The sequence below is a fragment of the Carassius gibelio genome, chromosome A19, assembly GCF_023724105.1.
Source record: "Carassius gibelio isolate Cgi1373 ecotype wild population from Czech Republic chromosome A19, carGib1.2-hapl.c, whole genome shotgun sequence".
Classification (NCBI taxonomy): Eukaryota; Metazoa; Chordata; class Actinopteri; order Cypriniformes; family Cyprinidae; genus Carassius; species Carassius gibelio.
In genome coordinates, this window is record NC_068389.1 from 16,654,159 (window position 1) to 16,677,440 (window position 23,282).

At 36.7% G+C, this 23,282-nt stretch overlaps 3 protein-coding genes and 1 long non-coding RNA gene across 9 annotated transcripts in view; 2 read left to right on the forward strand and 2 right to left on the reverse strand.

Moving 5' to 3' along the window:
• LOC127935142 (uncharacterized) lies at window positions 1–1,026 on the reverse strand. The gene is made up of 2 exons (XR_008147992.1): window positions 886–1,026; window positions 1–800 (listed from the first exon to the last, which is right to left on the reverse strand). It is a non-coding gene; the product is annotated as an uncharacterized LOC127935142 (long non-coding RNA).
• Window positions 754–10,971, forward strand: casd1 (CAS1 domain containing 1). The gene is made up of 18 exons (XM_052532748.1): window positions 754–1,197; window positions 2,389–2,485; window positions 2,578–2,698; window positions 3,083–3,121; window positions 3,236–3,298; window positions 3,386–3,430; window positions 3,518–3,641; window positions 3,721–3,923; window positions 4,012–4,425; window positions 4,530–4,619; window positions 4,709–4,828; window positions 7,613–7,769; window positions 7,900–7,979; window positions 8,059–8,160; window positions 8,263–8,403; window positions 8,473–8,550; window positions 8,843–8,935; window positions 9,225–10,971. Exons 1-18 carry the CDS (start codon window positions 891–893, stop codon window positions 9,465–9,467), a joined length of 2,517 nt encoding a protein of 838 aa, XP_052388708.1. The 5' UTR covers window positions 754–890; the 3' UTR covers window positions 9,468–10,971.
• Window positions 10,950–23,209, reverse strand: LOC127935141 (epsilon-sarcoglycan-like). 3 transcript variants are annotated; one of them, XM_052532749.1, is made up of 13 exons: window positions 23,076–23,209; window positions 20,868–21,061; window positions 16,881–17,003; window positions 16,418–16,575; window positions 15,866–15,938; window positions 15,107–15,305; window positions 14,394–14,556; window positions 14,047–14,261; window positions 13,428–13,454; window positions 12,824–13,012; window positions 11,836–11,879; window positions 11,510–11,547; window positions 10,950–11,416 (listed from the first exon to the last, which is right to left on the reverse strand). In XM_052532749.1, the coding sequence occupies exons 2-13, from the start codon at window positions 20,902–20,904 to the stop codon at window positions 11,366–11,368; spliced, it is 1,317 nt and encodes a 438-aa protein (XP_052388709.1). In that variant the 5' UTR covers window positions 20,905–21,061; window positions 23,076–23,209; the 3' UTR covers window positions 10,950–11,365. The 3 variants fall into 3 exon arrangements, with proteins under 3 accessions (XP_052388709.1, XP_052388710.1, XP_052388711.1); XM_052532750.1 differs by lacking the exon at window positions 13,428–13,454; XM_052532751.1 differs by lacking the exon at window positions 11,510–11,547 and having other exon boundaries at window positions 23,076–23,208.
• Window positions 19,299–23,282, forward strand: part of LOC127935139 (neurabin-1) — a 43,995-nt gene continuing 40,011 nt past the window's right edge. For 3 of the 4 annotated variants that reach the window (XM_052532742.1, XM_052532744.1, XM_052532745.1), the window contains exon 1: window positions 19,299–19,487. The gene's annotated coding sequence lies outside the window, so the exon portion shown is untranslated. The remainder of the gene's footprint in view (window positions 19,488–23,282) is intronic. The other variant, XM_052532746.1, reaches the window with a different exon arrangement.

Below are 23,282 nucleotides of genomic sequence, written 5' to 3' on the forward strand. Positions count from 1 at the left end.
TTACATTAAGATTGTTGTACATTAGGAACATGGATGCAAAGGACTGTGAGTGGTGCGCAAAAGATACACTCGATGCATCCTTCAAAACATACTGAATGAAGGATGTAAAATGAAGGCCCTCTCCCAAATGGCACACTTAATGTCAACTTGTGGTCTTGCTGACTTACAAGATCCATGTGTCCTTTCAGAAAGGTGCTCAAAGTCCAAAGACACCCCTTTTGTGGCCACTTTACACCCTTGTATGCACTTCTGCTGAGTTTTTATGATATGAGTGGGTGGTGGTACAGGGGCATTGAAATCATCTCAAATCGGATGGGGTGCCTTAGTGCTGGATCATGATTGGTGACTGGGAGCCACATTACCAAATTCTTAAAGGTTTCTTTGTTCTTGTCTTTAAGAATTATGGTTCTAACACTTTTTGACTGGTCAATTATGAATGTTATTACATAGAAAAGGGAATCATGTAAGATTTACAAGTGATAAACTATGCCACCTGTTTAGTCTCATGAAAAGAATGTCAGTTAGGGTGGTGTTTAACCCTGTTTGTTTGCATGCATGCATATATATAAATAAATTCTGACATTCAGAAACTATGTAGTCCCAACCAGAACAACCTGATGTGACAGATACACATTGTTTTAATTGATGAGGGAGGACAACTTAATTCAACAAATCATTTAAACGGCTGCGTGTCTTGCCAAACAATCATAGGTTATACTGCATGTGGCGGTTCAGTAAATAGAGGAGCAAAGTTCAAGGTTTCACAAGATTCGCTCTCCTCGAGTTTAACAAGTAGGACACTGGGGAAAAAAACTAAACTTTAGTAGTAGTTTGGGTAAGTCTGTGATATTTTCTTTATGTGGGAAAGCGAAAGAAAGTAAAAACCTGATATGACAGATTGTGCAAACGCAGCACAAGGAGCGCAGTCGGACTTCAGCCAACCTGTTCTGCTCGCGACAGCAGAAGCTGAGGCACACGCGGGAAGCGGGCACGCGCCGCTCGGCTCTAACTTCGTCAACTCCGCCGCAGCTCGTCTGTCTGCCTGTTGTCATGGAGGAGCCAAGATGGCGGTCCTGGCCTATAGCCTAGGCAAACGGGAAATAAATCAATATTTCAGCATCAAAAATGCTAAATTGCTGTCTGTCGCCGCCGTCGTCCTTCTCACTGTGTTCCACACGGCTTCTCGACATTATGGAGGTGAGTGTTTGTGTAGCGGTGTGTAAGAAAGAGCTGCGTGTTTGTGTTAGCGCCAATGCTAATGCTGTCACTCAATGTTTTCAATGAGCGTGTGCGCGTCTGTCACTGCTAGATAACAACTACAGCTTTGCTCGTGAAAACACAAATAAACTGTGACCGCTTCGTTAAAACATTATTTGGCGCAATTTTATTAATAAGCACAACATTTTTCCTGATTTTAGCTAATCAACAGATTAAAGCTAGAATCAGTGCTGTCTCTAAGCTGGTCTGTCATCAGGGTTGCATTTCCAGTTATTATAGACTTAATTATTTGACGCATAGCGCCCAGTAGTTTAAAAACAGGTGCCTGCAGGTAACGTTATTTATTTCGTTATAGGCATGTCTGATGCTCATATATTGGTTAACGCTAGATTAAATGTTGAAATCCAGCCAAACGCATGTAAGTTAATATATTCAAACTCTATTCCAGGTAACTTCATTAAAACCTATAGGAGGAGATATAGTCGTCCCTGGATGATCATTCATCTAGTCTTGCTTGTGTTTTCTGAAATTGAAGCATAATACTGGTCGTGTCTTAGCATGTTCAGATGATAGTATTGTCCTATCAGGATTGCGCAATGCATAAATCATCTCCTCTTATAATCAGTGATGAGCTCACCTAAACGTGAGCATTTTTTATTGTTTACATTATTTACTTACAATGTTTAAAATTCTGTGTTCGAATATTCTGTGTAAATTTGGTCTAGATATGAGAGGAGCAAAATATTGAAACTGAAACTATCTGAAAAGCCCTTAAATGTTATTTTAAAATCTTGCTTTATGTTGTACACATATCAGATGGACATAGTTGGCCATTGTGGTTTTCACATGATCCTTCAACGTGATTCTGATTTGGAGCTCATTCTTTCAACAATGTTGAGAACAGTTGTGCTGTTTAATATTTTTGTGGAAACTGTGATGCATTTTTTAATGATTTTTTGATAAAAAGTTCATAGAAACAGCATTTATTTGGAATAAAAAATTGTATTTGTTACTATGTAAAAGTCTTAACTGTTGCTTTTGATTAGATGCACCCTTGCTGAATAACAGAATTAATTTCTTTCATAAAAATAAAATATTACTAACCCCAAACTTAATTATATTATTCTTGAATTTGGTTTATTAACTATAATTATGAATGGTTTCTTTCAGGCAGTGACACATGTGACTGGCTTTTGTCCAGTGGACGTTTTTTAGGGGACAATGTATGGCAACCCTATGGCTGCATGCTTCACAAGTACAAAATCACGTAAGTCATGTAGTGATTGTTAATGTACCTCAGTGACACATATTGGGTAGAAATGTGGGCTGGAATTTACACTCCTTTTTATTGTCTTTCAGTGAAGCAAAGTTTTGCCTCAGAGAGAAGAGAATAGCATTTGTAGGAGACTCTAGAATACGTCAGCTCTTCTATTCTTTCATCAAAACGATGAATCCTGAGGTGAAAGAAGTTGGCAACAAGGTTTGTTGTTGCTATTCATGTAATTAAGCCGTCATTTGGCTGATAATGTATTTCAGACCAGAGTGAGCATTTACTTCAAAGTCATATTTTGTTCGATGTGGGATGTCCCCCAAGCAATTACAACTTTTATAAATGTGCCACTCAAAGGCTTCAGTTAAATTAAAAATGAAATGGGGAAGGAAAAAGAAATTGTATAAAAAAATCTTTTTATAAAGATATAATAAATTCTAAATTTACATACTATAAATTCTAAACTTAAATAATAAATGCTAAAGCTTTATTATTATAATTTTATAGTAGATGTATTAACGGCTATAGATATAATTTATTCTGCGTAAAGTTAATTATATGTTTTGTTCTTGTTTTTATCAATTGTTCCTCCAGCATGAAAATATCCCTTTTGTAGATGGTGATTCCACTGTCGTAAGTATTTCTTTATTCGTTTTGTCCCATACAGCAGAGATCTTCATTTTATTTGAGCCGAGTTATTGTTATATAACAACCACTCAAAATATGTTGCCTGTGTTTACTTTTTAGGACTTCCTGTGGTATGCTGAAGTGAGCAATTCCTTGAAGGAGCAGTTGATGTTATGGACGGAGGTAAAGACAATTCTATTGTACTGTATAGAAAGCAAGCAAATCATTAAATCACAGGTGTAAGAATCATGTCTCATCTCATAATTTTAGGGATCTCCTTCCAAACCACATGTCGTCATCATTGGTGCTGCTACGGTGAGTTCCTCTTTGCAGTCGTGCAGTGCATTCAGGTGCGGTTGCTTAAAATCCTTTCTAATGACTGCAGTTTGTGGTTTCCAACAGTGGTCCATCAAGTTGCACAATGGCAAGAGTGAGGCACTCGTTCAGTACAAAGCGAACCTCACGGCTATATCCGACACATTGGAAAAACTAGCTGAGCACAGCGAGGTCTATTGGGTTCTGCAAGGTGAGTTTTGGAGTTCAGATCCTCTGTAATGATGGCTTTGTGTTCCCGTCTCATGTTTTTGCCTTGCCTGTGTTCATAGATCCTGTTTATGAGGACGTTCTAAGTGACAGTCGAAAGATGATCACAAACGAGCAGATAAATCTGTACAACGAGGCAGCGATTAGTACTCTGAAGACCAGCAAAAAGAAGGTCAAGTTCTTAGAGGCCTCTCGGCAAGCTGCTCTGGAGACCATTTCCCAGTCGGTGGATGGCTTGCACCTTCCTGAGAGCACAAGAGATGTTGTAAGCCTCTGGTTAAAACAAGTTTTATAATGAATAGCTCCATTTTGTTCTTTTTAACTAATATGACTAATATTTACCTACTTCTCAGGGCGCCATGGTTCTGATGAACTCCATGTGCAACAAGATCCTAAAGCCCATCGACGGCTCTTGCTGTCAGAGCGCTCCTCCCCTAAGCGTCTTTCAGAAGATCGCTGTTGGTCTCTTCCTGCTGTCTATCATCATCTTCCTCATCCTTGGCTATAGTAGACATCGTAAGAGCAGACCCGTTCCTGATGTGGAGAGCGGAGAGGACAAGAAACCCCCCTGTGTTGGGGGTCAACTGAACTCAAAGGGACCTTTAGTGGCCATTGGCAAAATGAGCCTTATCATGTTGTACTTCTACCTGTGTGACAGGGCAGATATCTTTATGAAGGAACAGAAATTCTATACACATTCTACCTTTTTCATCCCTCTCATCTATATCTTCGTTCTGGGCATCTTTTACAGTGAGAACAGCAAAGAGGTAGTGCACACTTTTGTTGTAATTGTTCTAATCTATAAAAGAACTCCAATGCTGTATAGATGTTCGCATTGATATTCTTGTCCAATTTTCTTTTCTTTTTCCAGACGAAACTCTTGAACAGAGAGCAAACGGATGAATGGAAGGGCTGGATGCAGCTGGTTATCCTTATTTACCACTTTTCTGGAGCTAGCACTGTATGCTTATTAATATCTTGGATTACTTTGCTTTACTCTGTTATTACTAGCGAATGCACTCTTAATCTTCTTTTTTATTTTCTCCTCAGTTTATACCTGTGTACATGCATGTCCGTGTCCTGGTAGCTGCATATCTCTTCCAAACAGGATATGGACACTTCTCGTTCTTCTGGCTAAAGGGAGACTTTGGACTTTACAGAGTGTGTCAGGTACATGTTGCCGGATTCTGCTCATCTTGTGATCCTGTGTGCATGTAGCAGTGACATATGTGATCCTGCACCATAAAACCTTAAACTTAAAAGTCTTAAGTTGCTAGGGTATATTTGCAGCAATAGCCAAAAAATACATTGTATGGGTCAAAATTATCGATTTTTCTTTTATGCCAAAAATCATTAGGATATTAAGTAAAGATCATGTTCCATGAAGATATTTTGTAAATTTCCTACCATAAATATAACTTAATTTTTGATTAGTAATATTACTAAGAACTTAATTTGGACAACTTTAAAGGTGATTTTTCTAAGTATAAAAAAAAAACACATACATCAATGGAAAGCTTATTTATTCAGCTTTCAGATTATGTATAAATCTCAATTTCCAAAAATTGGCACTTAAGACAAAAAATTTGAATATCATGGAAAATATCTTTATTTTTTGTAATTTAATTGGGAAAAAAGCAAACTCTTTTATATTCTAGATTTAAATAAACAAAAATAAATATTTCAATATTTTTTATTTTATTTTTTTTTTACTTCTGATGGTTACAATTTACAGCTTGGGAAAATAAACAATTCAGTATTTAAAAAAAAATAGTTTGATTAGTTTTGAGTATAAATACTGGGTGTCTCTTGGGCTAGTTAAGAACATACAACACAATCGAGGAGACAATCCAGAAGACAATCATCAACAACCTCTACAAGGAGAGTAAGCCACAGAAGGTCATTGCTGAAAGGGCTGGCTGTTCACAGAGATTGTCAGGGAAAGCCGATTCAAGAACTTGGGAGCGCTTCACAAGGAGTGGACTGAAGCCGGAGACGTCACACTCCGACGTCTTCAGGAAAAGGGCTAGAGCTGTCACATTCCTAGAACCAAACCACTCCTGAACCAGAAAAAAACATCAGAGGCATTTCACCTGGGGTAAGGAGTAAAAAAACTGGACTGTTGCTCAGTGGTCAACAGTCCTCTTTTCAGATGAAAGTAAAATTAGCATTTCATTTGGAAATCAAAGTCTGGAGGAAGACAGGAGAGGCGCAGAATCCAAGCTGCTTGAAGTCCAGTGTGAAGTTTCTGAAGTCAGAGATTAATTGGGGTGCCGTGGCGTCTGCTGATGTTGCTCCATTGTGTTTTATCAAGTCCAAATTAAAAGCAGCCACCTAGCAGGAGATTTTGGAGCACTTTATGCTTCCATCTGCTGACAAGCTTTATGGAAATGCTGAATTTATTTTGCAGCAGGACTTTAGCACCTGCCCACAGTGCTAAAACCACTTCCAAATGGTTTGATGACCATGATATTACTGTGCTTGATTGGCCGGCCAACTCGCCTGACACAGAGAATCTATGGGGTATTGTGAAGAGGAAGAGAAGTAACCTCTGACAAACAATACAGAGGAGCTGAAGGCCTATATCAAAGCAACCTGGGCTTCAGTAACGCCTCAGCAATGCCACAGGCTGATCACCTCCATGTCACATGCCGCATTGAAGCCCATCCAAGGATTGAGTGCATAAGATCTTGAACATTTCTGTTTTGAAAATCTTTTTTTGTTTGATCTTTTAGAAAATATTCAAATTTTTTGAGATACTGAATTTTACATTTTCCTGAGCTGTAAATCATAAGCATCAGGATTAAAACAAAAAACTCTTGAAATATTTCAGTTTGTGTGCAATGAATCCAGAATATAAGAAAGTTAAATTTTTTAATTAAATTACAAAAAATAAAGCACTTTTCCATGATATTCCATTTTTCTTTCTTTTTTTTTTTGATGCACATGTGTGCTCTTCTAAAATGATGAAGTCCTCTGTCTCTATTTCATTTGATGTTTCACAATTATTTTATACTGAATTTAATAATTTCAAAATAAATGAATACTTTTCAGCATGTGTGCACAAATAAATGCTGTCAATAAATGGCATAAATAAACTTTTTTTTTTTTACTTTATCAAAGAACCTTGAAATAATTTATCATGGTTTCCATAACAATATAAGGGCAACACAACAGTTTTCGGCATTGATAATAATAAGAAATGTTTCTTTAGCAGCAAATGTGCATATCAGAATGATTTCTGAAGGAACATGTGACACTGAAGACTGAAATGTGTACTGAAAAATCAGTTTTGCCATCATAGGACTAAATTCATTTTAGAAAACAATAAGTAGATAAGTTTGAAGTAATAATATTTTACAGCATTACGGTTTATGTGCTGTATTTTATAAATAAATAATGCAGCCTTGTGGAGCATGAGACTTCTTAAAAAAAAAAAAAAAATATATATATATATATATATATATATATATATATATATATATATATATATATATATATATATATATATATATATATTTTGACCCCAAACTTTTGAACAGTAGAGTATATTGTCATTATATGTATTCATTTCAAAATCACAATATAAAATGATTAATGGATATTATACAGTATTATAATGTTATAAAATATTACGTATTTTATTTATAATAATACTGCAACATGACTTATTTTTTTAATGATTGTAAACTGTCATTTATTGTTTTGTTTTTTTTACCTTATGGATTATTGCTAGGTCATAGTTCATCACTAGATAATGGTTTTGTTGACTTTCTTGTGCAGTGTTTGAAATCATTGTTATAAAGTAGATGTGACCAAGTTGCTTATTAATGTAAATATTACAAATGGCAGTTTAGAGGGATATGCTTCATAATAATAATATTAATAATAAGAATATTGCATAACTGCACAATATGATAGAAATAATGAGTCATCTCTGTATTTGTCTTTTAGGTTCTCTTCAGGCTTAACTTCCTTGTGGTGGTTCTGTGTCTGGTTATGGACCGACCTTACCAGTTTTACTACTTTGTGCCTCTTGTCACATTTTGGTTTGCAGTTATTTTTGCAACGATGGCATTGTGGCCACAGATTCTTCAGAAGCAGGCTAATGGTAATCAAAGTCATAACAATATTTGCTGTTGTTCATTTAATAGACACAAAACCTCCCTAAAATACTTTTTTAAAGGCTTGAAACATTGTTCCTCTATCTCTCTCTCTCTGTCTCCCTCAATCATGTACAGGTAGTGCATTCTGGAATCTGGCACTATTGTTGAAACTTCTGGGTTTGCTTCTTTTCATCTACTTCTTTGCATACTCGCAGGTGAGTTTCTCTCTTACAGCAGGACAGTTAAAATAGTTTTGAGAAGTTTGTGCATTTCAGCCTTTTGCGTTTGTTGCAGGAACTCTTTGAGGCTGTTTTCTCTTTGAGGCCCATTTCAAAGCTCTTTGAGCTGCAAGGTAGCATCCACGAGTGGTGGTTCAGGTGGAAACTAGATCGATTTGTACGTAAAACATCCTTTCCTTTGAATGAATAAGAAGTCTAAAACATTGGTCAGTTTTGCATCTTGAAGTAAAGGTTTTTGTTCTGCTCTTTTGGATGCCAGGCTGTGATCAATGGGATGCTCTTTGCCTTCATATATCTGCTGCTGCAGAAATGTCAGCTGCTGTCTGAAGGCAAAGGAGAGCCTCTCTTCTCCAACAGGATTTCCAACTGTCTGCTCTTTGTCTCTGTGGTGTCATTTATGGTAAGGCTTATTCTGTCTCTCTCTGAAAACAGTAATCGGTCTTCTTTACAAAGATTGTTTTGTTCCCAGACATACTCCATATGGGCCAGTGGGTGCAAAAACAAGTCTGAGTGTAATGAGATGCATCCGTACATTTCAGTTGTCCAGGCAAGTACTCATTCCACTTTGTGCTTTTTATAATGTTGTTCTCTTATACACTTTTAACTATGAATGATTTAACCAAAACACACACACACATACACACACACACACACACAAAAAAAGAAGTAGAAAAGATTCTTTTGACTGTTCATAACCACACTGACCTTTATCACAGTTGATCCAGACAGTCAGGCGGCTTTCGTGGGAACAGAAAGAACATGTGTGACCTAAAATAATTCTTCCGTCCTGTTGTGCATGTGAGGCTGCTGACTTTGTGTGTTCATCACTCTGCCCACAGATTCTGGCTTTCATTTTGATCCGGAATATTCCTGGTTACGCTCGCTCTCTGTACAGCTCGTTCTTTGCATGGTTTGGAAAGATCTCCCTTGAGGTGAGACCATTCAAGCTCTTCTGCAAACAAACTTTTAAAAGAATATTCTGGAGTATCGCCAACATCATTTATGGATATTTTCAATATGCTGTGCATTAGGATGAATATTGCTAACTCGTCCCTCATTGAGTATAAAATTAACTAAATTTACAGTGATATACTTAAATGGACGTCCAGTGGGTCAGCAGGCACCACTGTAAATACAGGTTTAAAAATGCTGCAAGCAAACTATTCCACCATTTTGAAAGTATTGCAACCATTTAAACATGCTTCCTGTTTTTGCCACTAGCTCTTCATATGCCAGTATCATATTTGGCTAGCAGCGGACACCAAGGGCATCCTGGTCCTCATTCCTGGAAACCCCACTTTAAACATTATCGTCAGCACATTCATCTTTGTCTGTGTAGCTCATGAGATCTCCCAGATCACCAATGACTTGGCCCAGGTGGCCATTCCTAAAGAGAGCGGGCCTCTACTGAAGAGACTGCTGGTGGGAGGAGTCTTTCTAGGTCTGGTACTGATACTGTCTTGAAACGAGTAATCCAGGGCAACCAGAGACAGTAGCACACTTCATCCGGTGTGGATCCTAATGATCTGTCTGTATAAAATCAAGAAACCCGACCAGCCTAGGACTTAGAACCAGGGAATTCTTATGGTATGGGTCTGTATACAAAACTCAAGCTGGAACTGAAGCCAAGGACCATGGAGCAGAAACTGTTCGGATGATCAAACAAGGATTCTTACAGCAAGATGTTTGCAGTAGACAAATAGCACATACAGTGCAATAACAAGTACACATGTGCTCTGCCCTCTCTCATAGCTCTGAGATGTGTTTTATGGACAGTATTTAATAATTTAAGTTTCTGTTTTAAATGGGGTTATGTGTTCGTGTGTCCTCATTGTCTCCCTCTTCTGTTTTTGTACACGACGCCTATGATTGCAAAATGTGAAGAAGTAATACATTGCTGCTTCTAACCTTGTAAAACTGACTAAACTACATCAGCTCGTGCACCAAATGTTTCCAAACAAACAGTTATATCACACCAGCAGCTTTATCCTTTAGGTGAACAACCTCATGTGAAAAAGACATTTGTGGATTGTTCAAAGGGGAACATCCATTTCCATGCCATCATAAAATCTTAATGGGAGTGAATATGGTTCCCACTACTAATGGAATCCATAAGCATTTACTGCTTCTATCAGAATGGTTTTCAGAAGTCGATTGTTTGCTCAGTTAATTTAGGGTGGATGCTGGACTTGAATCATAAATCTGAACACGATGCAGTCTTTACCCTCTTTTGATTGCACTGAGCGGGGCATCTTCCCTGCAGACTTTGAGTCGTTTGAGCCAGTTATCATTTGGTTTTCTTACCACGTGTTCACTCAGTTCATAAGAATACAGCTTAAAGTCAGAGTCAGTTTTGTCTACAATCAGAGACCTCATTATTTAATGTTTAATGTATGTCTTTATATCCTCTTGAAATGTGGCAACTAAAGCCTGATGTTCATGTTCAACTTGATTTTTTAAAATATATTACATGTATAAAAAAAAAGTTACATTTAATTATCAGTTTTCTGATAATGCTGTAAATAGATCCTTCTTCATGAGACAAAGGTGTATTGTTTCAAAGTGGTACTTCATTCTAGATAAATATATACTGACATTTTGGTTGAGAAGTTTTATTTACTATGAAACCATCACAATTTTGAATCTACTTTTCATAGGAGTTCAATATGTGAATTTAAAAGCAACTGCAAGGTATATTCTTTTTTTTTTTTTTTTTTTTTTATCAAAACTAAATTTGCAAAGTGTGCCATCCGCTGGCACATTCATACTACTAACTGTAAACTTTTTTTTTTTTAATACTTCACCTTGTTTTTGTTCATAAAACTAATTATCTGTATAGTTTGGTATAAGTTTTATTTAAAGAAACCCCAAAGGCCTCAAATGTGAAATTATTCATTTCATTTGGAAATGCCTTCATCTTATTGTACAGTAAATGTTGACGATAAATAAAAAAAGTTTTTTTTTTTAATTCATCTTCTTTTGTTTAAATGACTTACATCCTCAGAAACAAACATATGCCAGCATAGTTATTTAGTGGCAAGTGTATTCATTTATCAAAACACATTTAATCATATAAGAGAACAAAACAAACAATATCAACTTGTTCAGATCCCCGTAAATGTGGCTCCATTAGTGGCTCATACCATAAAATTAGAACATTTGACAGTATATTTAATGTGAATTCTATTTTAAAGTAATCTTTTAGTGTGCCCCATCTCAACATTAGTTCTGACACTGAATAACGTTTGGATATTGCACTTTTAGACGTGCATGACAGAACAGAAAGGCATTGAGCTTGAAGCTACAGCTACACATGCACATTTGGCATGATTAAACGGGCACAAAATTGAAGCCACGTGAAGTCACAGGTTTAGAGCTTCGGCCACCTTTCTCTCCTCAGGAATACCATTTACCTACAATGAGAGGTGCATTTTAGAAACATGAAATAGTTAATCTTGTTCTTCTTTGTTAAAACACATTATCACAGATGCAAAGAGTATACTTGCCTCTAGCCTCCGAAAAGTCGACATACAATAATTATCTCCTTTGTTAGCATGAATGAATGAACAGCATGTTAGACAGGAAGAGATTTCACAGCCGACTGATGGCAGTTCATTATGTGTGCACTGGGGTTCACCAGAGAGCAATGAAAGAGACTAAAGCACCAAGACTACAATTAACATCTCCACTGCAAGGAGAAATGCCACAGCCCTTGGTTTTTGTGGATAATTTAACAAAATGTTGAAATCTATTGCTATGCCACCTGGTATCAGGTGCTGTTTGCATCAATGGGATGAAAAGGTTAGGCATCCGTTTTAAATGCTTCACTTACCGGAGGACTGCTGCTGTGGTATTTGGATCTGACTTTGAAGATTTCTATGAATAAACACAAAGTTTTGGTCAAAATGCTTATTACTAACACTGTGTTAGGATTAGGAAATAAGAACCGTTGCATTAAGAAAAAATTGCATAATGATGGTTGGATGCATTAAGAGTTCTTGCAAAAAAAAAAAAAAAAACATGTTTCTCACACTTAATCTGCAACAGCGCAAAAGAAACTGTAATGGCTCTAATGAGTCGGTTCTTTTCAGTGAATAGAAAACCAGTGCAGTACAATTTCCAAACGAAAGAGTATCTGTGAGTAAGTCAGTTCTTTTTAATTATTCAAACAAGCTTATTTTATCACCCTCAAGTGGTTAAAAACCTGTAAGAGTTTCTTTCTTCTACTGAACAGAATAGAGCAGTTACTTGTAGACATTTACTTCTGTAGCATGGAAAATACTTCATTCATACAGGTTTTAAACAACATGACGGTGAGGAAATTTTTGGTGAATCGTTTCTTTAAACTGAGATCAAGTATGTGATGTTACTGAAGCAGAAATGCATTTTGTAAGAATTTCTTCACATTATTGTATTATTAAAACTATAACTCTTGGAATTGGAATAGAACTGAATCAAAACCCATAATCTTTAAAAGTAAAAAAAAAAAATCATTAATGCAACTATCCATGTAATCTTAATTGTTAAATTCTTCGGAATTCCTTTTCCAACTCTTCTTTCTTTTTTCGGCATCATCTTATCAGAGTTTTAAGTCAGTCTTACTGATGATAATACACATGTGTAGTGATTTGAGATCTGTTCCAAGTCATCAGTGAGTTAATACCAGGTCACTGAGAGCTTCAAGTCTGTTTTTAAAGAACCCTGGATTATAGTAACCTACTTTCTCATCTCTTCTTAAAGCAGATTCACCATTTCCAAACAAGGGTTGTGCATTACTTTCCATCCAGAAACCCCGATTAATGCTAAAGTAACAGACTCACGTCTGCGTCTGCATGAGCGGCATGCTGGTGGTCTCGTAGTTGTCGGGGTGGATGGGCGGCACCACCTCTCCGCTCACAGGATGGAAGACTGGCAGTGTCGAGAGAGGCCACGAAATCTCCCGGTTCTTAGACATGCTGCGAAGCTCCTTAGTAGACTTCTGAATGGAGCTGTGGTGAACCAGCTGAATACTGGGAATAGAAGCAGCAACTAAATGACTATTCAAAGCACATGCACGCACAAAAGTATAATACAGAATGTCTGACGCTGCTATGCAACCGCTAAACATTTATATAAACACTGTATTCTAACACTGGGTTATTAATCTATTTTGCAAAAGGGTATCTGATGAATATTTGATTCTTTTGTCACACTACCTCGTTATAAATTATTTACAATGATAATAAGCTGACATATATCTCTGTCACTGAAGCAGCTGCCCATTGATGACACCATGGAGACACGGAGGCGATTGTATGAATGAGATGCAAATGAACATGTCACTATGATGGAGGATGTGAGATAACAAAACGTAGGGAAGCAAAAAAAAAAAAAGGGGGACCTATGTAAAGAAAGGAAAAATACCACAGGAGAGGGAACACTTACTCTGGTGTTTGCATGTTTCTTTTTTCCCTAGAAACAAAACAAAATGACTGAATTAAATTCTAATATTAACAGTTAAAGACAACCACACAGAAGCCAATGGAGAGTGAGTCAGGAGGGGAATGGAGGGGTGTGAATGGATCAACTGAGGTCTGGCGAAGCAGGGGTCTCCTTCAGCTGCGGCAGCTCTGACGGCGTGTGACATCATCAGGAAACAGACTGGGATTGGCTGATAATGAAGAGGAAACATCTGCCGGAATGGCTCTGAATACAACAGATGGATCCTTTGGACTGAGTGGGTTTCAGTTAATGATTAAATGGTGGAGAAAAAAAAACTGATGCTTGATGAAGATGGTAAGCTGCTTTCTGGCAGGAATGCGACACTGTCTTGCCTTTCAGAATTTGACAAATTCTAAAAAAGCCCTCGAGATCTTCACTTAACTGATTTGAAAGATGCCATAGTGGCACTACATGGTTTACTGTAATCAAAAAGTATTATATCATTTAAATGTTGATCATGATACAATGGGCACTAAGTACAAGCATTAATTATAAGAGCATTTTTTTGCTTGCTTGTATGTGTGTGTTTCACTTTCACCAAGAGTTTAGCACTGGAACTTACACCCCTTCCCGTCTGCAGCACATGGAGTAGCCGAGGATGATGAAGAGGACCAGGGCGACAGCTGAGGGCACCGCCAGGGTGATCAGGAAGTCAGCAAAATAGTCTCTACTTTTCAGCGACTCAGAAGGCGGGTTGTACTCGCCGATGTCCGGCAGCACGCCTGTGCCCCGGTCTGGACGGTTACTGTGCACAGGAACAACCTTAGTGATGTCCACCTTCAAGAACAAAAGACAAACTGGGCTCAGCATAAATAAATGCTTAACACTATTAGGGAATGAATATGTTACACTTCATTAAATGCTAGCAAAAAAATAATAAAAAATCAGAGCCAGAGATCTGGCGCTCACCAGAGAGATCTTGCACCAGTCGATGTGAAACTGAGCTCTGAACTTCTTATCACAGCTGATGACGGGCTCCATCTCCTGACTGCAGCGCAGCTGGTTCTGTGGGCTCTCCACCTCTCGAAGGCACGACGAGAACTGCACGTCTGCTCCCACCATCACATACACACTGTGAACGTCACTGAGACTTACTGAAGGGCAAGGTTTTATGCATAATATTCATAAATATTTAAGCTTCATTCGACTGTGAATTAGCGCTTGGCATAACCATGATATCCAGAAAGCATAAAGGGTCTGATTGCACTAGACAGACAATATACATCTTCTGTCTGCGTTTCTGCTCTATCCGAGAGCTTCTAAAATGCTTCATCTGGAACATTTTTTCTTCTGAAAGAGGACGTGAATATTTGATGAACAACTTATGCCAACGCATGAGGGAAGTCCTCTAAAGAAATGTGAACCGAGAAGGGCAGCCTCTGATGTAAATTCACAATCCAATACACATTGCTCTTCTGCCTTCTAGGACAAAATGTTCTCCCTTTCACAAATTTTTTTTTTTTTTTTTTTTTTTTTAATAACACTGCAATTTATACAGTTACTAAACCACTTGTTAGCATAAGATACACTACTGCTACTATTTCATATTATTGGTTATATCACACGTTCTGTGCCAATAAGATGTTTCAATCAATTCCTTTCAGTGTATCTTTAGATCTCACCCCTCTTTCAGGTCGTTGATGGGTAATGGCACTCGTCCGCCCCGGTCCAGCGCTGAAGTGATGTTGATGGCATTGAGCCTCTCTGGTTGCCACACGTTCTTGACAGCACCGAGAAAATCTCCCAGCACCTCACTGGCTAACATCTCCTCAATATTCATGTTCTTGATGAAGAACTCAGCCTGATAGGGCAGAGGGAATTCTGCCAGAGAGCAAAAGAGCACAGACATGAACATATCTTCTTGTATGCGATTTGAAATAACCCAAACTAGGTTATATAACGGTTGGATAATATGGTTGCCATGTCGAAGTGTCTCTTTAAAGCAGATGGTGGTGAGCGTCACATCTGCACTGAAACAGTTGCTCAGCTTAAAGCTAAACACAGATCAAGAACGGGAATCTCACAGCAGCATTTAAACATAAAGCAGATCCACCTGTGAAAGGGACTGTGATATCTTCTGAATATAATGTGGTGAATATACTGTTAAAATACACAAATAATCAACGCTATTAGCAATTTAAAATCATCAGGGATTTTTTTTTTTTTTTACAGTGTTACATAACAGTCTTAAGAAAACAATGTTAATGTCTGTTGGTATATTCATGAATCCTATAATGACCTTAAAAATAAATATTTTTCATACTTTAGGATTATTCTCCATATTAGGGTTTTCAGTCGGACAACAGAGTCTTTCTTTGAGCATGTGGCTGCATGTTATAATGAGATTTGCTACATCAAAACTATAAGCTCTTGGCTCTCACCTTCTGTAGACATGATGTTTATGACCAAGTTGTGCCTGGCAGTTTCAAAAGTGCGTTTATTATACGCGGTAATCTGCAACATGCAAGAGGAAAAGTTTAAGCCCGGCTCAGGGCAGATTTACATTCATACCATGCAGAGGAAGTCAGAACCAGATGCAAACACATAAAGTCTCTCAAGGGTAAAGAAGAATCACAAAGCCAAATCCTTACATGAATCTAAAGCCTGAACAATACACAAAGAGGAGATAAGCATTCTCATGCATACATTTTCAACTTTGCCCTGTTACCTTCTGTTTTCCTAGAAAAAAAAATATATATATTAGATTTATTTCTACAAAAATAAAAACTATGCACTGCTGTTTAAAAGTTGGGTTGGTATGATTTTTACAAATGTTTTTGAACAGCATTTATTTTGAACAAGCTTTCAATTTTTATCAATTTAATGCATCCTTGCTAAATTAAAAGTATTCATTTCTTGCAAAGAATCTTTACTGACCCCAAACATTTAAACGGTAGTGTATATGAGGTCAGATGTGTTTATACATAACACACCTCGATGATAGTCGGCTTGCCCACATGTTCAGCGGTTGGTGAGCCATAGAGGACTCCATCACTATGAGAGGTTCTCTGAATGTACCGCAGCCATCCGGGCCTGTCAGGATAGCCTTTAAGGTTGGTGTTAAATGTGATGGGGTCATTACTCGAATCACCTGAAATGAAGAATAATTTTCAGTTGGATTTATTTTAGCAATAAGGTTATGGCAGACTGTGCAAATTGTGCTTTTGCATGGCTACCACAAAATAGAAATATTATGGAGAGAAATGTTTACATTCACTGTGTGCCATATTTCCCTTTGAAGATATACGCTCTGACATGTAAACTGAATTTAACATGTTTCGTGTGCAGTGATATGCAAAGTAGCTACCAAGGTGAACAGCTGTTTCATAAAATTAAAAGAGCGAAACATTTATTCTGTATAGGCACATTATTGTGTAATTAGTGGAGTAAATATACCTGCTTTTGGATACGGTGGGAACTCCCCTTTAAAGTATTCCCTCTCAAGCACATGAACGAAAAGCACTCCGGCCGAAGGATAAACGTTGCGGTCCGCGTGTGACTTACAGAGGATGGTGACCGCTGGTGCAGACAGAAATGACAAAAGAATTAAATGCAGTGTAATGTGGCAGACTAAATTCCCCTATTGTAAACGGTAAAACTTCAGCACGATAAAGAATTAGCTATTAGAAAACAATCAAATACATATATATTATACACACAACCATTCAAATGCTTGGGGTCAGCAAGGAAGCACTTCTATTCAGCAAGGACAAATTATGATCAAAATTGACAGTAAAGACCTTTATAAAGATTTTTTGACAAAAATATTAAGCACACGCAGTTTTTCTTGAGCACCAAATCATCATATTAGAATTATTTCTAAAGGATCATGTGACATTGAAAACTGGAGTACTGGCTGCTAGAAATTCAGCTTTGCCATCCATCACATGAATAAATTACATATAAATAGAATAGTTATTTGAATTGTAATAATATCTCACAATATTACAGTTTTTACTCTATTTTTGATTTAATAAATGCAGCCTTGGTGAGCATAGAAGACTTCTATCAAAAACTGTTCAATGGTAGTTTTTTTTTTTTTTTTTTACAAGATATGATTTTGTTATACCATAATAAACAATTTGATGCTTGAGACAGACATAACAAACAGTGTTATAATTAAGGTTTATGATTTAGAGAAGCTTAACAGTGATTATTTTTGCATTTACATATATATATTTGTCCTTTTCCAGTAATGTAAACTCTCTATTTTAACTTGTATTTATTTTTAATGCATTTATGTAACAGGGCGTGTTTCTCGCTTCTAAAAATCATCTGAGTGGGAGTGTGTGAGAATGTGTTATTTGAGCAAGTAGATAAGTGTGTGTTGTGTATCAGGCCAATCAGTCCTATCAGAACGGTAGTACAGTGAGTCACAATCTCAAACGCTCAATGCACATCTCACACGCCTTCCCCGCCCCTCGCTTTGCACATCAAAACCCTTTCTCTGGCATAACACATACTCCCCATTCAAGCATCATTTAAAAGGAAAGCACTCATTTTTTTCAGCAGTTTATAAAAGAAACTGGAGAGATGGTTGCCAGCATGCTTTTACAGTCTCTTTCTTTTCTCACTTGAAGTCAGCTGAGAGGAAGCTGGTTTTAAATCTCCACAGGGGCGTGTGCTGCAGTGAAAGAAAGCTACTGCAGCGATGCACTACAGAAATGCCAGATCTCTTCAAGCTTTCAGATACAAAACAGCCCCTAATACATCACTCAAGGCAAAGCATGTGCTTAAAGGCTCCAGACTGTGACTAAATGGGTTGCATTTGCAACCAAAAATTTTTAAATTGCGAGGGACATTTTTGCTGAGATTGCCACTGGAGGCTCTATAAATTCACATGTCATGACTTAAAAATTTGCATGTAATGCCTTGCATGAATTGTCATGCGAACTGCACTAAACAGGTTTTTTTGCATTTTTGTTACCTCATTTGCATAAATTATTTAACAATGCGCACAGACAGTGCATGCAAATAAACGCTATAAGCAAGCATAATTCATAATTTAATGAGTTACATGACTTTTATGGAAAGCTCAATTAGACTTGCACCTCTCACGTGTGCAGAATTGTGAACAAAACTGCTAAAAAAACAGACTGGATGATAAGCAACAGCAACAGATTTTTGAACAGCTGTGGCATTACTAATGTTTTTATCCATGGTGGAGGTATTGATCTGTTTCTGGGGTGTTGATGGCTCTGGTTTTGTACACATGGGGTCACAGATGCATGCTTTGAATAAATGGAGTGCCAGATGGTTTATACTGTCACCCTGAGCCTGAGGGCGACCTTAGCCCACAGGCTGATATAAACCCAATAGCAACAAAACCACAACCCAGACTCTATAAAATGTAGGGGTGTAACAGTGTGAAAACTCAAACTCTTGTACCATGGTTCAACAGAAATTTGACAATGCATCTGTTATATGGTTTGTTAAAAATAGCAATGTAAAACAGACAGAGTTCAGCTAATGTACAGTATGTTTCTGCTGATGAACCGTGAGTCATCTGAACCATTACACCCCTAATAAACTGATTTAAATAATATGTGAACTCAAGGTAATCTGAAGGTGGTCCACAACACTATATTCTAATGGATCAACCATTAATGGTTAATGCCAAACTATTCAAAACTAAGTAATGGCAGAGTGAACACACACATGCGCAAACACACACACAAATTACAGACAGACCTGCAGTACAAATGCCTAATCCTGGTTTATGATTTTATGGGCCGACCTTGGGGTGGGCCAAATGAAAATATTCATCATGTGCCAACTCAGAAAAGACACTTTCTCTTTCGCTCCCTCCCTTTCCGTGACATAGCCAGGGATGTCCTACTGAACTGTTGAATCAGCGCTCTGCTGACTTCTCTTTTCCAGTCAAAGGGGAATTCATGTACTTCATGATTCATTGGGAACATAAAAAAACAATGCAGACCAATCGCAGGATTGTGAAGACATCAAACTGTTCAAAGTACTGGCCGGGAACACACTCAAAGTGAAGTGAGTGATACTTTTCTCAAGCTTTCCGTTTATCAGGTAATACCGATTTTCATTTTAACAGACTGGAAGAAGTGGACACTGGTTTTAATATCAATGCACTCATTTAATGCAAAAAATGCTGAATGTATTATGCACATCAAAAGATATATTTATATACAAATATATATATATATATATATATATATATATATATATATATATATATATATATATATATATATATATATATATATATGACATCACATTCATTTATTTATTTGAGGTTGAATAACTGGGTAAGTGTGTGTTATAATATACCAACAGTGGTATTGTTAAAGGAGTAGTTCTTCCTCTTCTACTTCAAAAGAGTCAATAGGAAGGTGAATTATATAGGTTGGCGATTTAGCAGGTTGGCAGGTGTTAAGGCCAAAAAGCTTTACACAGCAAAGTGCTGGGCATGTGTTATGATCGCTTCAAACATGTCGGCTTTGTATCAAATTCTAGTGAGCTGCCTACCTAGTCAGCATTATAAATATCACATTTACTACTTTGGGTATCTTCTGTATAAGTAGTTCATGAATTAATCAGAACTGATATTTTAAGAGAATTAATCATTTCAGTTCTCCTGACATATATTTTTCATTCATCTGTGCATCTCTCCTTTTTTAAAGCTATATGATTGCTTTAGTCGATTTTTTTTTTTTTTTTTTTCAATTGTTAAGTCACAGTTCATAAACTTATATAAAAAATAAAAAAATCCGTTATGTTGTTTTTACATTGTAACATAAAACAAAAATGAAAACTTTAATTATCTAGCATAACCTGCAGAAAAGGCTACTGAACCGATTCGAAAGATTCAATTCACATGGATGAATCACAATCCCCATCGTAACAAGGCAGGCGACATTCTAGTTTTTGAGACACAGTCAGTCTTAACAATCACTCACAGCCAGTCTGAAACACAGATCTCTATTTGGAGTCGATTAAAGCCCGGCTTTTGGCCCTCTATGTCACCGACAGAACGAACAACGGCTTTTACAACGGACAATAGGAATAACAGAGGAAAAATATCATAAACCATTTACGTTAACTTACTCAGAAAAACGGCGTCGTGATCTTACAAGACATTCCTGTTGTTTACAGAAAAGAAAGAACCAAGTGTAATTATATTGCTGGTATTTAGCTAACGTTACAGTATAAGACCAGCGGCAGTTATAATAATATATAAATAATATATTAACGTCACCAACACGTAGTTGGTAAATTACTGTCCCTGCGTTATTAGAGATTAACTGTTCAGTTTATCCATATGATGTAATGAGAACGAGAGCTATTCCGTTAGCCAATAGGCTAGCTATCATCCGATAGAAAAGTGTCGTCGTCTCAGGTCTATATACGTACCCACTATGAGCCCCGCGAAAACGCCAACCAAGGCCATCGTTCACTTGCCGCAGTGGCTTTTAACATCACACACTTGAAGTGTCGCTGGTGGTCCTCGGGATGTGACAGCCATAAGCATCATCCTCTGCTGCTCGGATTTCTCCAACTCAATGAAGCTGATGGGCGCTGGTTGCCTGAAACATGTGGCGCAGATGCTGGAAAAAATCACAAGCTATATTTACAGGGGGACCCAGTCAGAACAGAATGGAAAACACATGTAGCACAAACCATACAATAATTATTTTGTAGAATGCAAACCGAAGCATTTATAATAATAATAATTATTATTATTATTAACATCATTATTGTTATTATTTGTTTTATAAGATTTAAATATTCTAAATACATCAGATCCATTTGCATAATATCTATCTAGCTCCCAAAAGCATTTATAATAATAATAATTATTATTATTATTATTAACATCATTATTGTTATTATTTGTTTTATAAGATTTAAATATGCTAAATACATCAGATCCATTTGCATAATATCTAACTAGCTCCCACTTCACATGACTACTTTTGCTCATGTTTTTAACTTATGTGTATTCTGTAAAATATCTTTCAGTCATTTTTTGCAAATTTAGCATTTTTTTAATTTAGCCTACTTGAACAAATTTCAAAACTTTGCTTAGATTTGAAGCCTTTCTTGCTGAGATTTCCCATACTGTAAGATCTTACTAAATTATTAGCCATATATGATCTTGTACTGAGCTGTCCTTTGTTTAGCTGTTTGTATTTCTCCTTTTATTATTCATTTATTCATTCATTTCAATGCAGTATCCTTGCAAAAAGTGCAATAAGTTTATCATTGCTGTTTGTGACTGATACCACTTTGATTTTACTTTCAGTTTTAAAATTAATGACTAATGTACACAGTAGCATGACCACTGCAATTGTATTTATTTATTTGGTTTCAGCATGCTGTGCAAATGCAGAGCTGTAAGACACAAACACAACCCTTCTCTAAAGGATAATGCACAGGAGGCTCCTCCCTCCCCATCCGTCATGCCCCATAAGCTCTAAAGATGACAATGAGATAAGGTTTATTAAAATGTATTCAACCCCCGTGGAGAGGCTGAGCACACAGATGGTCATGGCCATTTGCACCTTGCACAACGCTGCACAACTGGACAGCCTATAGTGAGCACCATGACTGCTACAAACCTTCTGTTGGGTCTACATCCTTTTTGTACCTCGCATGAACAAAAGTGCTCCTATAGGCTGTCCTTTGTGCCATCAAGATTTTAGGTTGCTAAGCAACATCTCCAGACAACCGCTGACAGGGATACAAGGCGATCAAGTGTTATGCAATAAATAGTATACATATACATATATATACATATATATATATATATATATATATATATATATATATATATATATATATATATATATATATATATATATATATATATATATATATATATATATATATAATAAAAAACATGGGGGTGTATCAGAATTATTCTGTAATATTGTGTGCTACCCCCAACACAGTTCAGCAGTTTCATTCAATTTCCTTGTCAGTCTTTATGATTAAAGGCACAAAACCAAAGAGTTTGGCTTAAAAATGGACTTAATGAGACAAACCAGAAGTAAACAAAACCAGTTTGTGGCTAGAATGCAGTGCACATCACTATCTGAAATATTGTATATAAAAAATAAAAAAAATCATACTTTTATAACCGACTTTTTGCCACTATTATGCTGCAAAGACAGATGCTATATCTGAAGTAGCATGTATAAACACATAGAAAAAGTTCATCTAGACAGACATTTAAGGGCAGCATAAATGTATTTATGAAAAAGTGAATTTTGGGAATATGAAATATTACGGACAGGAATTTGTTTATATGAATTTTTAAAAAAGTTTTACATTTAAAAATGTTAAATATTACAAAAATGAAATAATGAACGCAAATATTAAATCACCAATATGTCAATAATAAATTAAAATATATATATATATACAATATATACTCTTGTCATAACACAGAGCTATATATACCTTGAATTCTAAATGCTCCCAAATTCTATGTAAAAACTCAATTCTTGGCTATTTGATCAGCTTATCACATTATAGATTGTATTGAATTATCCGTCTTGTCACCACGTGGCCTCTAACGCAACCACTAGTTATAATGTTGCTATTTTAATAACTTACTTTCCTTTGCCAGACTGCAGTTTGCGCGTTCCCTCTATACACAGATTACTGGACTAAACCATTCTTGAATGGTTACACACCTGCCACACTGTTGAAGCTCTCATAAAAATAGCACACAGGCAAGTAACACAGCTGGTTGCGGTAAATAAATAAAAACGGAACTGGTTTCGTTTGAGTGATAGTTGGCCTCTGAATGGTGTTGTGTAT